Genomic DNA, 14577 nt, shown 5'->3' with positions numbered 1-14577 from the left:
AGAAATTACCCAGAAGCCCGACGAGGAGAGTCTGTCTATTAATTGCTGTGGGATGTTTGAATATGGCTGTCCGGGGAGAGCTAACGGCTCCGCTGATCAGCCGGAGGAGGGGGTGAGCGGGACCGGGGTGGCCGAGGACAGGTGTGCCTTCATCAGAGCACTGGCAGCTGTGAATGTGGCGAGGCTGAAAGGGGAGAGACTGATGGGCTCTGCGCAGCGTGTGGAGGTTAGGGGCTCTGGCTGGACCAGACAGGGGGAGCAGGTGACATTGCAGGCTGAGGGAATGAGAGCGAGATTGCCGCCTCTCTGATTAAACAGCACCGTTGGTGGTGGAATTTCATTTATCAAAACTTGAGCCCCTCAAGATGGAATCCTGTGCTCTGCCATATCAACAGAGTGACGCTGTCAAACTTCTACCAAGTGCATCCTGGGCGATTACAAGCATTCAACAAAACTTACAACACCAAACTTTTCAGTCTGCTACAAGTTATAGCATTTTGACTGACATTTGTTAAACAATATTCACATTTTTCTACAAGCAATTAGTTGTTTAATATCTGTCTTCTGATAAATGGCACCATTTGGTAAGCACTACTACAATCAACAACAAACTGTGTTCACAGGTAAAAACTTTATCCCTTGTTTGCATAATTCCTCAACTTTTTATGTCATTTAACTTTTTACACCCAGTCCACTGGGACCAGGACTTGTCACAACACTTATATATTGTTGCTCTTTTTTGTATATCGCTTTGGATAAAAGCACCTGCTAAATGAATAAATGTAAATGTAAATGTAAATGCTAATAATAATAATAATAAAATAATACATTTTTAACCATGTAGATAACAAAACAACTTTGCATAAAATAATAATATTTGTTGCTATTGTTTAAATAGTCATTAAAAAAAACATTTAGGTTGCAAAACAAATGTGCATAAAATAATAATAACAATATATGTTAACCATTTAGATCGCAAAACAATATTTTAAAGTACTGCATAAAATTGCGTAATAAATTGAAATATACGTGTTGCTATTGATTTAATATTAATTTTGTTTTTATCCACTTAGGTTGCAAAACAAATGTGCATAAAATAATAATAATACACATCTAACCATTTAGATCGCAAAAAAGTAATGCATAAAATAACTGTTGCTATTGATTTAATATTAGTATTGTTGTTGTTGTTGCTGTTATTATTAAACATTCATTTTGTGATTTATCTATTTAGGTAGCAAAACAAATCTGCATAAAATCAACAACAACTATTATTATTATTATTTAAAAGCATAATTAAAAACATTGGTTCTGCATATCAGTTTTTAGACACTAAAATATAGTTATTGGCTGTTAATGATATTGGATGATAATTTTGCTACAAGAGAAAGTCTCTTCAAACTATAAATGCATCACAAGATATGCTCTTGCACTTAACTTTTCCCTGATAACAGATTAACATTTTTAGCTCAGCACGGCCTCACAGTGAGTAAGTAGATATTAGTGACGGCATTACTACAGAAATAGACTGTCTGCCAACACAGACGAAAAGACAGACACACAAAACACAAATGCAGACGCACACGTACCTCTCCTCCATTGACATACTCCATCACGAAGCATAGGCGGTCTTTTGTTTGGAACGAGTACTTCAAAGACTGAAACAGCAGGTGGATACACCATTAGAGGAAAAACAAAAGCAAAAAAAACTAAAACAAACGCAACGTGAGAGACGCTCATCAAAATGTATGTGGTGAGAGAAGCGTTTGTCTCGAGAGAAAATGAAAGGAGCGTTTTGAAATGCTTTGCTCTTTCTCGCAGGCCTTGATGCTAACTTTGAGGGAAGGTGAAGTTTACGAGGGAACACCAGCTTGACTGACAGTGGTAAATTGTTTTGCTAAACCTGCTGTGTATGTTGCGTGGCATACAACAGCATCTGGAGTGTCAGAAAATTACTTCTCACTGGCGACTTCTGAACAGATGCACAGCTACATTTAGGCCGCTAATTTATTACAGTTTATTCTCTACATTATAATGAGGCTCCAGGGAAAAGCCAATCATATATACAAAAGCACTGGGAAGCGTTAAGGTCTCTGTAAATCCACTCTGAATGATAGTTCATTATAAAATGTGCACTCACGGTTAAAAAAGGATGTCTCGTGTTTTTTAGTACTCTGCTTTCTGTGAGCGTGTGGGCCACTTCGTCCTACGGGAAGAAAGAGAAGGTGGATCATGAATTGTGTTTTCTCAAGATAAACCAGGTTTGCTTACAGTACATTTTATTACAAAGCTTCTCAAAAAAGCATGGGATTAAAATTACGCTTTTATAACTGCGTTAAAATTACGTTGCCTACATCTTTGTGATCTGAACCTAGATAAATAACATACAGAATGAAAAAATCTAAACATATTTCAAATGTATTCACTAAATATTCCTCATGATTCTTACCTTGGCTATAATAACCTCTTTCTTTAAAATTTTCATTGCATAATATTTCCCGCTGGCCTTCTCCCGTACGAGAATGACTTTTCCAAAAGTGCCTTTTCCCAATAATTTTAAGTAGTCAAAGTCATTCATTGTCTGCAAAAAAAAGCAAGAAAAAAAAAAAAAGCAATAGATTGTCAGACTTACTGAAATGCAATGCATATAATTGGGGTCTACATTTCTATTTTGTTAATGTAACTCAATCAGAATGCATTCACATCTCGCATCTCTGCTGCGGGGATGTAATCCTGCTGCTTAAGAGATTTCACTGCCACCAACACACTGACATGTTTGTACATTAGCTTGTTGTTTAAAAATGATGAAACTCCCAGAAATACACAGCCTTAAAAGACATTATCGAGAGAGAGTTTCCTAATTTTGTGCAATTGAGTCGTAAGGTCTGTTTCATATATCCTGAATCTGCAGCTGTAGGCGTGCACTGAACTTTCACAGTGACAGCACTTCTGCTGCTGCTCGAGAAAGAAAATGCAATGATTTCTAGGTTACTACATTGAGTATTTCTTGAATAAATGGTTATTTGGGAGTGTGCCAGAACAAATCTTGATTATCATGAGATCCAGTTTACATGAGGGTATCGAATTTAGAACCCAAACTCCAAAGAGTAGCTACAAACTGCTTAAATCATCTGGAATTGAACAATGCCTGAGAGTTTGTTTCACAACTTTATATAGCTTCTACAGCAAAAATGTCATGTTGATAAACAGGTTTATTGTGCATATTCTTTGCCTTTGCTGCTTAGTTCATCATGTGATGTTGGGTTCGGCATCCAAACTCTACCACCATTCACCCAACAATGTAAAATCTGCAGAAAATGTACTGAAAAGTCACTATGGATTATGGAGTCGTATTTTGGCCAGAAGCGACAGTTTAAAGTTAAATCGGCCTGATGGATGTGTTCATTAAAAACACGCAGCTTAATTGATGGAGATGATTACTTGTGATGTTGTTATCAGCTGTTTGGACTCTCATTCTGACGGCACCCATTCACTGCAGAGGATCCATCCAACTGTCGTAATGCTACATTTCTCCAAATCAATAAGCAAACAAACTCTATATCTTGGATAGCCTTGAGGGTGAGTCAATTTTTAGCCAGATGTCATTTCTAGGTGAACTATTTTCTTTATAATAATTCTCTATAACTTTTTGCTGGTTTCTGTCATTCAGCTTCCCAATGTCCCAGGCTTACGATGTCCGCAGCAAACATCAAAATCTGTATTTGAAGGCACCTTGCGTTTGTGATGGCTGATAGATGTGTCCATCTCCTCCTCTGCCATGTTGTCTATCTGTGAGGTGGGACTACATTGGATACGTTCCTCTTCCTGTCTTTGGAGTTTATCTGCCACCATCTGGATCGCCTCTGCCCACTCATCCCTTTGGAAACACACACAAAGCCCGTGTTTCTAAAAAAAAGCCATTTATTAAAACAAAAAAACACTGCTTAATACTTCAAGAACACATTTGAGACACACTAAACGAACACATGGTTCAGTTATAAATGTACACTGAAATGTGAATGGGACCTTTTTACTTTATTGAAGACATCAGGCCAGACCATCTGAGTAATTCACAAGGCCGTTCTCACTAGGTGACAGTATAATCTAACATGAGTGGGGAAGCCGCCCCTCTCTGAGAATAGTGTCTCCCTCCATTGAGTTTTCATTTGTCGTGCAGCACAACATCTGTTGTGTAGAATCAGTGGTGCATTCATGTTTTTGAGCATGTGTTAGTTTAATAATGATGGATTCATCTGAGCGAAGCTAGCAGTTTCTCACTGTTTTACAGAAGCAGACTGAACTAGACAGCAGGGCTATGTGGTACAGCACAGTACTACAAGTTTACAGTGGTATATAATAATATCATAATTTAGCAAATTTTAGTACCCAGCTTAAACAACGTCACTAATCAGCATTTTTTTTTTAAAACTTAGTTTAAGGTGATTATCTGGTCTCCTAGCCTGCTCAGTCTAGCTATACCAGTCTATTTGAATGTTTTTTTAGAGGAATTTTGTATGAAACACATACAGTATATACACACATACGTCACTGTTCAAAAATCAAAAGATTTTAAAGAAATAATACTTTTACTTATTAATACTTAAAATAATTCAATACTTTTTATTCAGCAAGCATAAATATTTCTTGAGCAGCAAATCAGCATATTAGAATGATTTCTGAAAGATCATGTGACACTGAAGACTGGAGTAATCTGTGCTGAATTAATTGTTTTATTTGTGTTCATTTTAAATGTAACCTTGGTGTGCAAATTTTACCAACCCGAAACTTTTGAACAGCAATTTATGCTACTAAGTGGAATAAATAGTCATAATGTGCTGAATGGTATTATTATTAATAACAAATAATATTTCTGTTGCAACTGCTTCGTACAGTAAAGATCACATGCTTTAAGTGTCATCCAAAATGAACTGAATGTTTTAACAAAACCTACTTTAGATGTTAATACTTATATGTATTTTTCTTTACACAGAATTATTGCATCAACTGACAGCCAGAGTTTCATTTCCTCCATTGGCCAAGGTTGTTCAATTGTTGCATAAGGTACAGATTTAGTATTGATACAGCGGAACCAGAGGCTGGTATCGTACCAAAGCAAAAATTTTGGTATTGATCCAACTCTACCAGGCAGAGTCTGAAAACATGCACTCTTGTGCATTGCCATTTGTTAGTGGGGAATCCTCAAAAAGAATAAGAGATGGAAATATTTATTATCTCCAACATAATGTATGGATTTCTATTCTGGCTCTTTTTTCAGTGGAAGCTACAATCCCCATGGTGGTGCATTTGAAATCTCAAGGCAAATTCAAGATCCATTGGGTTAAAACAGTAACGTATACATGGGCCCTGCGCACCCTCTCAAGGTCGTGCGGATGAATGGGTGTGGAGTGGTTTGGTGTATAATGAGCGGTTTTTGCTAATGAGAGATAAAGGCTTTGAATACAGTCTGGCTTGATGCCAGCTGTCGCCACATCTCTCCTCCTCACATGTAGGCCTGCAGTTTCTGGGCCTCTGCCAGTACGCCATGTCCCACTCCTGTTCTGAGCTGTGTGTGTGTGTGTGTGGGGTAAACAAAGTGCGCATTGGACTGCAATGCCCTGTGATAGATAGACAAGCAAGTTAGGAGTGCGAGGATAAACGGCTCAGTGTCTGTTCATATCTTTTGTGTGATTAGATGTTCTCTCGGTCTCTTTCAAACGTTGTTATAAGGACTGCTCAACCATTATTCTGTGACCCCAAAAGGATACTGACAACAATAATAGGCAAATATTTCTCAGCTTCTTGGACAGGGTAGATAAGAAATCCTAGTTTAATGGTATCAAAATCAATGAAAATGAAATAGGTTTGACTATTTTTGGAAAGAAAATCCTAAATCTCCTAAAAGATGGTGTGTTTTTCTTGCACCTAAAATTAAGACACAAAAAGCATATTTGTAAAAAGAAGCTAAAAGAGGACTGGATAGCACACTGTCAATAAATGATCATCATCACTGATCATCACTGAAAAAAAACAAAAATATAATGATTCCTTTAAAGACTAATTGTTATGAACAACTGGATTATTGAAAACGAATGCAAATTTGATCCCACTTTATATTAGGTGGCCTTAACTACTATGTACTTGCATTAAAAAATAAGTACGATGTACTTATTGTGTTCATATTGTATTGCCAAACACTTTTGCTGCTATTGAGGTGAGATATGGGTAGGTTAGGGACAGGTTTGGTGGTATGGATAAGTTTAAGGGTGGGTTAAGGTGTAAGGGGTGGGTCAACAGTGTAATTATAAATGTAATTACAGAAATTATCAACAGATGTAATTACATGCAAGTAGTTTTTAAAATATAAGTACAATGTAAAAACATGCATGTACACAATAAGTGCACTGCATCAAATATTAACTTAAATTACATTGTAGTTAAGGCCACCTAATATAAAGTGGGACCACAGATTCTAAATAATATACAGATCAACTTGCAGTAAATGGACACTGGTCAAATTTTCTAATGATTCTGGTTCTTCTATACATGCAAATAATAATGTGTGATGTTTGAAAGCTCTCTGACAGCTACACACAGTTCATTATCACTTACATTCTTATGGGACATAAGTCTATGTTGTCTATAGACTTAAAAAGAACTGACATATAAATGAGGATCAGCTCATAACGCGAGCCAGTGTTTTGGTAAAAGTTTTTTGGGTTGCCTTTTCTCTCGCTAATGGGAAAATTAATATTTGTGTTTGCTAAAGGTGAGCATCACTATTACTGTTGCTCATATGTAGGGTAATTTTACAAAATCACGTAGTGATCACACATAGTTTCATATGGGCCAAAGAAAATCACAGAGAATTCAAACTGAAGGAAGGACTTGAGACTAATTTAAGAGTCAGAATAACAGAGACTGTGCATGGACTATTTTAACTTGGGTCAGTAAACTATCACCCATTTACCCATATATTTAAGATTCACTACCTCTTCCGCAAACGCTTAACCACTCCACAGCCTTAAACCAAAACATGTACACACACAAACACATTTACTTAGTTATCTAAATGAGGACATTGCATAGATTTCTATTGCTTTTATATAGAGCTAGTTAAAAATACTGTTAGGGTGTAACCTGCCATAACCTACAGCCTGACAGAAATTTTATAATTATTTTTTGTTTGTTTGTTTTAAAAAAAAATTTCCCACAAGGAGGTTTTGTCAGGTTTAGCTTACTTATTGTTACAAATTTGTAGGTACACACTGTGGTGGTTACCGCTTTTTTTTTATGAAGAATCACTCTTGAAGTCTTGGGGTTTTGATGCCAGAAGAGAGACTTTATTATCATCAGAGACAATAAGGCCGAGAAGACACTGCAGTGAATTCTATCTAATCTGTGTCCGTCCAGCCTTTTATACAGTTTTTCTCTAGGCATGTTAATACATTTCATGAATTGCCATTTTACCTTTTTCGGCTGTGTCTCCAGCCTGCCACCCAAAAGCAGACAGGAGACTTTAATTTTATGTTCCGTGGAGGTAGGGGCCCCTTCATATATTTTGTGTAATGTCAAAACAGGATATGCAGCTTTACCATATGTCCGAATGTTCCATTCATGCAGGCCTCTTCCACACAGGCAGATACAAGATTATATTAGTAGAATAACTTGATACATAAATGGCTTATATTTACATTGATTATATTTAATTATTTTATATTTTGATTAATACAACTCTTCGTCAACACACACACAAATTCCTCTTCTTTTCTGCATTTCACCTATGCTCTAGCTTGCTTCTTAATCTAGCTTTCTTATAAACCTGGCATGCACTGTGAATATTTCTGGATCTGTGATAGACTGCGTAAAGCATCTGCTAAATGTATAAATGTAATCACTACATTGTCAGCCAAGTAATTACTAAGGTATATCATATTTTCTACTATGGTCATTATTAATGCTTTAAATTAAAATGAGTAAGTAGCGTAGTAGAGTTAGTAGTAGTTAATAGTCAGTAAGGAAAATAATAGAGTTCTCATTCAAACTGTATTGTGGTGGCCAATCAACAGTTTTGTTTAGTTGTAGCAACTATATAACTTTAGAAATGGTTACCAATGGTACATTAATGTTGGAATGGATGTATAATGATGCTCTTAACAGTTGTGTTTTTATATTAGAGACCGTTCTCACCTTTCTTCTAGCGTGTCCACGTGGAAGGTCCTCTCTATGACTGTAGTCCATTGTAGACATCTAATAATAAAAGTGTTCGGCTTTGGTCGTTCAGTTTTCATCAGCTGGCATTCTGGAATGACAGACCAAAGGAAATTGTAGCCACATTAAATTTCATCTGCACAATGGGAAAAAAAAAAAAGCATACAAGCTATATAAATATACACGTCAATCACAGTCAGGGAGAAATCTGACCTGAATACTAAAGTAAACCCAGCCCAGTTCCTAACTCTCCGGCTGCGAGTGTTTGCCATTGTCAAATTGTTTTATTTGATAAATAGAGGGGAGCAGCAAGTTCGATGTAAAACAAATGGCCATTAGCAGAGAAGAGGCAGCGGGTGGGAGAGTGCCACGGTGAGATGAACGAGCGAGAGGTGCATTTGCTGGAATGTGGCACAACATTTCATATACAGCGCTCAGCTCTGCCACATCAGCCACTGCCCAGTCGGAGGGAAGTAATGCACATCTTGGATACTTTATGAAAGTAGCAGGGGACAGAGTTGACGTTCAGACTGGGCTCATCGCCGCTGTAGATTTTGGGGACAATGCCCAGACGACAGGTGAAACGCAACAGCAGCCTGGGCTGCCAGTCCCATAATGAGGGCCCTAAGCTGGCCAATTTCAGCCACCTCTGAATGACGGCAGGGCCTAAAATTAGACAGGAAGGTTAATGACGACACTGCTAAGGTCACGAAGCCACGCACTGTACAGAACATCTACCTGGGCAGTAGGGGGGGAGAAATCGAGTCCCACGCTGAGTGCAGAAAAACAAGGTCACAGCAGCCAGAATGTGACACCTCAGGAGGAGAGGAGGCAGAGCTGACAGTATTGTTTGCTTTGCCACATTAGATCACAGATGACGAGCATTGCTTCAAGCAAGAGATGCTAAGGAAAGCTAGCATGCCAATTAAACAGCCCAGAAGCTGTGACTTCCGCTGCTCACAACATGCAACATCTCTTAAAGGTTTCTCAAGTCCAAAATAAGGTTGAGAGGGTGCCAGTGCACAAAAACATCAGGAGACAAAACATGGCAATCAGCTGTGTAAATGTTAGCGAGAACTGGCTTTGAAGAAAAAGGCTAGAGGGTTAAAAAACAAATAAAGAGTTTCCAAATCTTAAAAAAAAAAAAAAAAAGTAGTTTAAACGCATCAAGTACTTAGAAACACACTCTTTGTTTTCAAAAACTTTCATACCTTTTTAACCAAAGGTTTTTGAATTTTCAGCGGCCATTACTCCAGTCTTCAGTGTCACATGATTCTTCAAAATCACTCACACAGCCCTATGAATTCCGTTTTATTTATTCCCCACAAATGCAGTTAAATTAATCTGTATCAAAAAGCATTTACTTATACAATTTAAAAGCAATTCATTAAAAGTTTCATTTTTTCCAAATTCTATTTTAACATTTAAATTTTTCTGGGTTCTAATTTAACGGTTTAATTCAATTTTAGTAATAAAATAATTTATTTTAGTAATCAAAATAATTTTATTTATTTATTGGTTTGTTGTTTTTTATTTGTTTGTTTGTTCACATTAATAAGGCCCTATGTTTTTATTTCTTTCAGAAATACTGTGTTATGTATTTAAATTTTTCAATACATGAAGGCATAAGACATTAATTTGCCTTTTAAGTAAATGAAAATTCTCTTCCATTTTCTTCCATAAACTCTTCCATTTTTTGGCAAACAAAGTGCTGCACAACAGAGGTTTACAGTTAAAATTAAAACATGGAAGGAAAATTGTGTGATTATTCCTTTTTTTTTATAATAGTAGTAGTAGTACTTTTATTATGTTGAGTAATACATTTCTGTCACAGTTTCTTAAAGTAAAACTTATATTTTTATGGATTACTGTGAAAACCATAACCAGAAAAAAAAAAATTAATTTGTGTAGTAAACGAAACCTTGTGTCTGCGCTATTCATTCACACAGAAACACGCATGATTCATATTTAAATAGTCTTTTTGCAGTTTAATATTTCGCAGACACTAGTCCATACCACCATTTGATTTAAGTGTGCTGACCTACTTTTGATTTATTCATCCGAAATTTAACAAATTCCGTGACGCGTTATACAGTAAATTCCATTTTTATGACTGGATTCCGCGATTTCATCTGCATTTTCCGCATCAAGGGCCCTACATATTCATAGGGCCCTACTAATATGCTGATTTGCTGCTTAAGAAATTATTCAGGATTTGTTTGGTGGTGGAAGCTCTAAACAGAACAAATTGGTGGATCTCACCGTGCAAAGCGATTTGTCATATGCTGCAATCATTGTTAAAAAAGACAAATTGGTCAATATGGACTGCGGTGTACTAGGGAGCAGATGCAGGACTGGTCAGGCTGTGTACAGGACTCTGTGAGAGCGGTCCGGAGGAAGGCAGTCTGGTGGCAGCTCGTTGCACAGGGGGTGAGAGCGATGCCATTTCAGAGAGTGCATTAGGCTATCAGCCTCCCAGCACCACCTGGCCTCCCAGCTTTCTGCAACAGATGTGGCAATCCTCTCCCACTGCCAAGCGGCCCAGGCCGGATGTATGGCCACCCCTCGCTCCTCCAGCCTTTAGATTAAAACCTGGCTGGGCCTTTTGACGGATGGAGAGATGGGGAGCCGCTCGCAGCACGTGTCCAGAAACCAGCGCTGAAAGCCACGCGCTTGAGCTTGAGTTGTGTTCCAGAGGAAATAAGTCACTGCTTACCATGATTTTATTCCATTAAAACATAAATTTTATTCCCCAAAAATCATTTAAAAAACAAGATGAAACAGAACTGTGAAAGACTGCAACACATTATGGCTAAATCAATCACATTTTTGCACATCTGGAAGGATCCCGACATTAGAAAAGAGTGGCTAAAGTTTATTTTCAGTGATCCTTGATCATTCCAGATTTGCCTTAACAGTTTGAGTGGCACATTTCTGTACTTGTTTTGTGAGCCTTTAAAAATGTACTACAAACTTTGCATCATAAAGGTCATTTTACATGTTTGTAGTTTAAAAGTACATTAGCAAATACAGCCTGTTTTATTCTAACGGTTAGAGAGAAATTAAAATTACAACTAGCATTATAACATATCAGTTCATAAAAAAATATAAAATTGGAAATTATACAAAAGACCATTCAAAACCACATTGTGCTGATCTGTGCTAGCAATATTTAGCTGTCAAATTAGTATAAGAACATAATTTTGGATTTAATACAGATCAGCGAATCCACTCGAGTTAATTCAAGGAGACTGATCTCTCTGTTGCCTCACAAAAGAAAAAAGAATGTACAAAATGTTACTTGTCTTGCTTTGAAGGCATCACTTACTTGCAACAGAGAAGTTATTGAGAGGGTAGGGAAGATCTGCATCCTGTGGCTTCTCCTTGTATCCGATAAAGGACCCATCGGTTTTTAGCAGGAAATAGCGAGGTCTCCAATTCTTAATATATTCACCTGAGGAAAAAAAAAGATCATTTAAATGACAAATAACAGAACACATGACCTCAAATGGCTCATGCAAACACACGCACACTAAAAACTCAACCTCCCATTCACACTTTCTTTTCTTTTACAACTGAGGGAAAACACGTTTTCATTAAAAACCCACGTGGTTTCGGGTAGTGACAAACTGCATGAATTAATATCACAAGATTAATATCCCATACACACAGAATGAACACGATTAGATGGTGCTTATCTGTTGAATTGACTTAATTTTGACTTTGCAAATGACTAAACACAGGATTAAAATGTTAACATGTTTACCACTGCTAGTCCAGCTGTCAGCTACTGCATCATCTGCCTAAATACGAGGGCAGGTGTTAGAACAACCCAAACCAGGGCCGGTGGCACCAAGTCGGCTTACAGTGAAACGTGTGCGGAAACGCACCACGGACGGGGTCACAGAATCCTCACAAGGGGCAGCAGAAACACCTTTAACCTTTCTATGCTAAAGCCGCAAAAAACAACATCTGCTGAGCAGCTGGTCATGCCATATTATCATGCAAAACTTCTGGTGCAACAGCCTGTGCTATCTAATAATAAACAGCAGGATTACAAGGGTGTCAGCATCACCACGCAGGGGGCAAAGCCGCATGCACACACAGTCCAATAACAAGCTTCAAGAGTGATAATGCACACAACATCTGCCTGCTGAGTGATGCATGCTGGATGCTGGATGCTGGATGCTGGATGCTGAAACCAAACACACTTGTTCATTTGCAATTTCATACAGTGAACAATGAAAAGTTTGATTTTCAGAATACTTAAAATCAGCATTGCATTTTGTCTGTTGCTTTTCAATCACACCATGTGGTAAACACAAGTATAACATATACTATAGTCAGAGCTGTGTAGTAACTGATTACATGTAATCTGGATTAAGTAATCCGATTCCAAAAATTAAGTACTTGTAATTAGATTAAATTACATTTTAAAATACTCGGAATCGGGCTACAGTTACTTTTTTATTGATTACATGATTACATATTATCCACACAGTAGCAATAAATTATTCATAATTTATGGATTCTCCCTAACTCCTCTTTTCCATCTTTTAAATGTTCTTTTCTAAAATAGCCTACAACTTATATACACTCAGAGAGTCTTCCAGTTTTGCTGACATTCACACAAAGACCAGTCATTAGTCAGGTGCTATAATTACACAGAAATTTGAGAGGCCATACAGCATTTGACCACTGGATTTACAAAAATCATTTAAATTTTAAGAAGTGCTTTTTCAACATTTCAAGACTGCATCAACAACTGTCACTCAGTTAGGTTATTTAACCATGTATTACCATGTCGTTGGAAGGCTTTTTGTCTTTCAAACACATTAAAATTCACATTATTTTACAAATTTCCTTATCACCTTTTTTTTTTAATCCCCCTGAGATTTAGAAAAATAAGTATTTTAATAATTAAGTAACACATTTGCATGTTCACAGTTCTCTGTTGGTTAATGGTCAAATGACATACAGGTAAAGAATTTAAATGTTTATGATTTAATGAATGATCAGCTTTTCATCAAATTCATGAATCTCCTGCAGTTCCTAGTTTGGGAAACCTTGATGTAATGTAATGTTAAATGCACTTCATATTGTTAATAACATTGAATTGAATATATTTCTCTTTCTTCTTTGCATTTTTATATCAATATGATAAAAGATTATCCTATTTAAATCAATGTGACAAGTGACAAGACAACGAGCTAGATCAAAAGTTACCTAAAAGTAATCAAAAAGTAGTCTGATTATATTATCTAAAATGTGTAATGTAATGGATTACGTTACTAACTACAATTTTTGTCATGTCATTTGGAATCAGTTACGGACTACAATTTTCAAGTAATCTGCATTTATACCTCAAGATGAGATGATCATTTTGTTCCTTGTGTCATTCAAAACTATCAATACAAAAGCAGTCCAACATATATGCTATATTACAAGCCTTCTGAAGCCATACAATAACTGTGTGAGAAAAAAAAAAAGAGAGTAAATGAGCAAAAAAAAAAAAAAAAGGCTAATTATAAAAATCTTTAAAAATTTTATAAAAATAAACTCGGGGATATCAAAACAGAAAACACAACGCATCCTATTTTTATCATTGTTTAAGCCATCACACTTCGCAATCTAACCTCAGGACTCAACTTTTTAAATCTGTTCTTGCTGATCATATTTATTAAGATAGACAATCTGGTATTCGTTCAAGCGCAGACGCAGGAGAATCCACAGACATGTAGTTTCTGATTCTGAACTCCTGGTAATTAGCCACGATCTTCTCTAAGTGACACATGAGCCTCGTGACAGCTCTGATCACTTTTTTTCAGCAGAAGAGAAAATAAACAACATGTTCTATTTGTAACATCCACTTAAAGCATAATGACACCAGCTTCTCCTAATTAACACATCAGAGAAAAACACCTGCTCATGTTAATTTGAGGAGACGGAGGTCTTCGCCGGTATGCCTCAATGAGGAAGAGGAATCGCTGGGTAGGAGGGAACAGCTGAACAGAGGCATCCGCCTTCCAATCAAAAGGTACAAAAAAAGAAGGGAAAAGGGACGAAGGATAAAAGTGGGCTGTGAGTCCACACATAGATAAATTTATGCATGATTGCTATGACAACCGTCTATCACTGACCAAGGTATTTTCTTTACAGATAAAACTTTAGTAAGAGGGCTTTTTGATTTTTCAAAGATAAAAATGTATGTATATTAATATAACTTAAAAAGAACTGGCCAGGCATATTGTGGTGCTCAAATGGCAAACGTAGTCTCGAATCCAGACTGCAACATCAATTTCCCCTCTCATCAGTCTCTAATTTTCTTTTTTCTGACACTAAAAAAAGCAATATAAAAATTAAAACTAT

The 14577-nt window shown here is 36.8% G+C and overlaps 1 protein-coding gene across 5 annotated transcripts in view; it reads right to left on the bottom strand.

Annotated features, from left to right (window-relative positions):
• The window catches only part of akt3a (v-akt murine thymoma viral oncogene homolog 3a), a 96784-nt gene that overhangs the window by 21049 nt on the left and 61158 nt on the right, over nucleotides 1–14577 (bottom strand). For all 5 annotated transcript variants that reach the window (XM_058796208.1, XM_058796209.1, XM_058796211.1 and 2 more), the window contains 6 exons: nucleotides 11537–11662; nucleotides 8188–8299; nucleotides 3733–3877; nucleotides 2450–2581; nucleotides 2141–2206; nucleotides 1590–1658 (listed from right to left, as the gene is read on the bottom strand). In XM_058796208.1, the coding sequence (XP_058652191.1) occupies nucleotides 1590–1658; nucleotides 2141–2206; nucleotides 2450–2581; nucleotides 3733–3877; nucleotides 8188–8299; nucleotides 11537–11662 (650 nt within the window). The remainder of the gene's footprint in view (nucleotides 1–1589; nucleotides 1659–2140; nucleotides 2207–2449; nucleotides 2582–3732; nucleotides 3878–8187; nucleotides 8300–11536; nucleotides 11663–14577) is intronic.

Source organism: Onychostoma macrolepis, chromosome 13, assembly GCF_012432095.1.
Source record: "Onychostoma macrolepis isolate SWU-2019 chromosome 13, ASM1243209v1, whole genome shotgun sequence".
Classification (NCBI taxonomy): Eukaryota; Metazoa; Chordata; class Actinopteri; order Cypriniformes; family Cyprinidae; genus Onychostoma; species Onychostoma macrolepis.
Note: the sequence above shows the minus strand (reverse complement) of the source record. Positions and strands in the feature narration are given on the sequence as shown.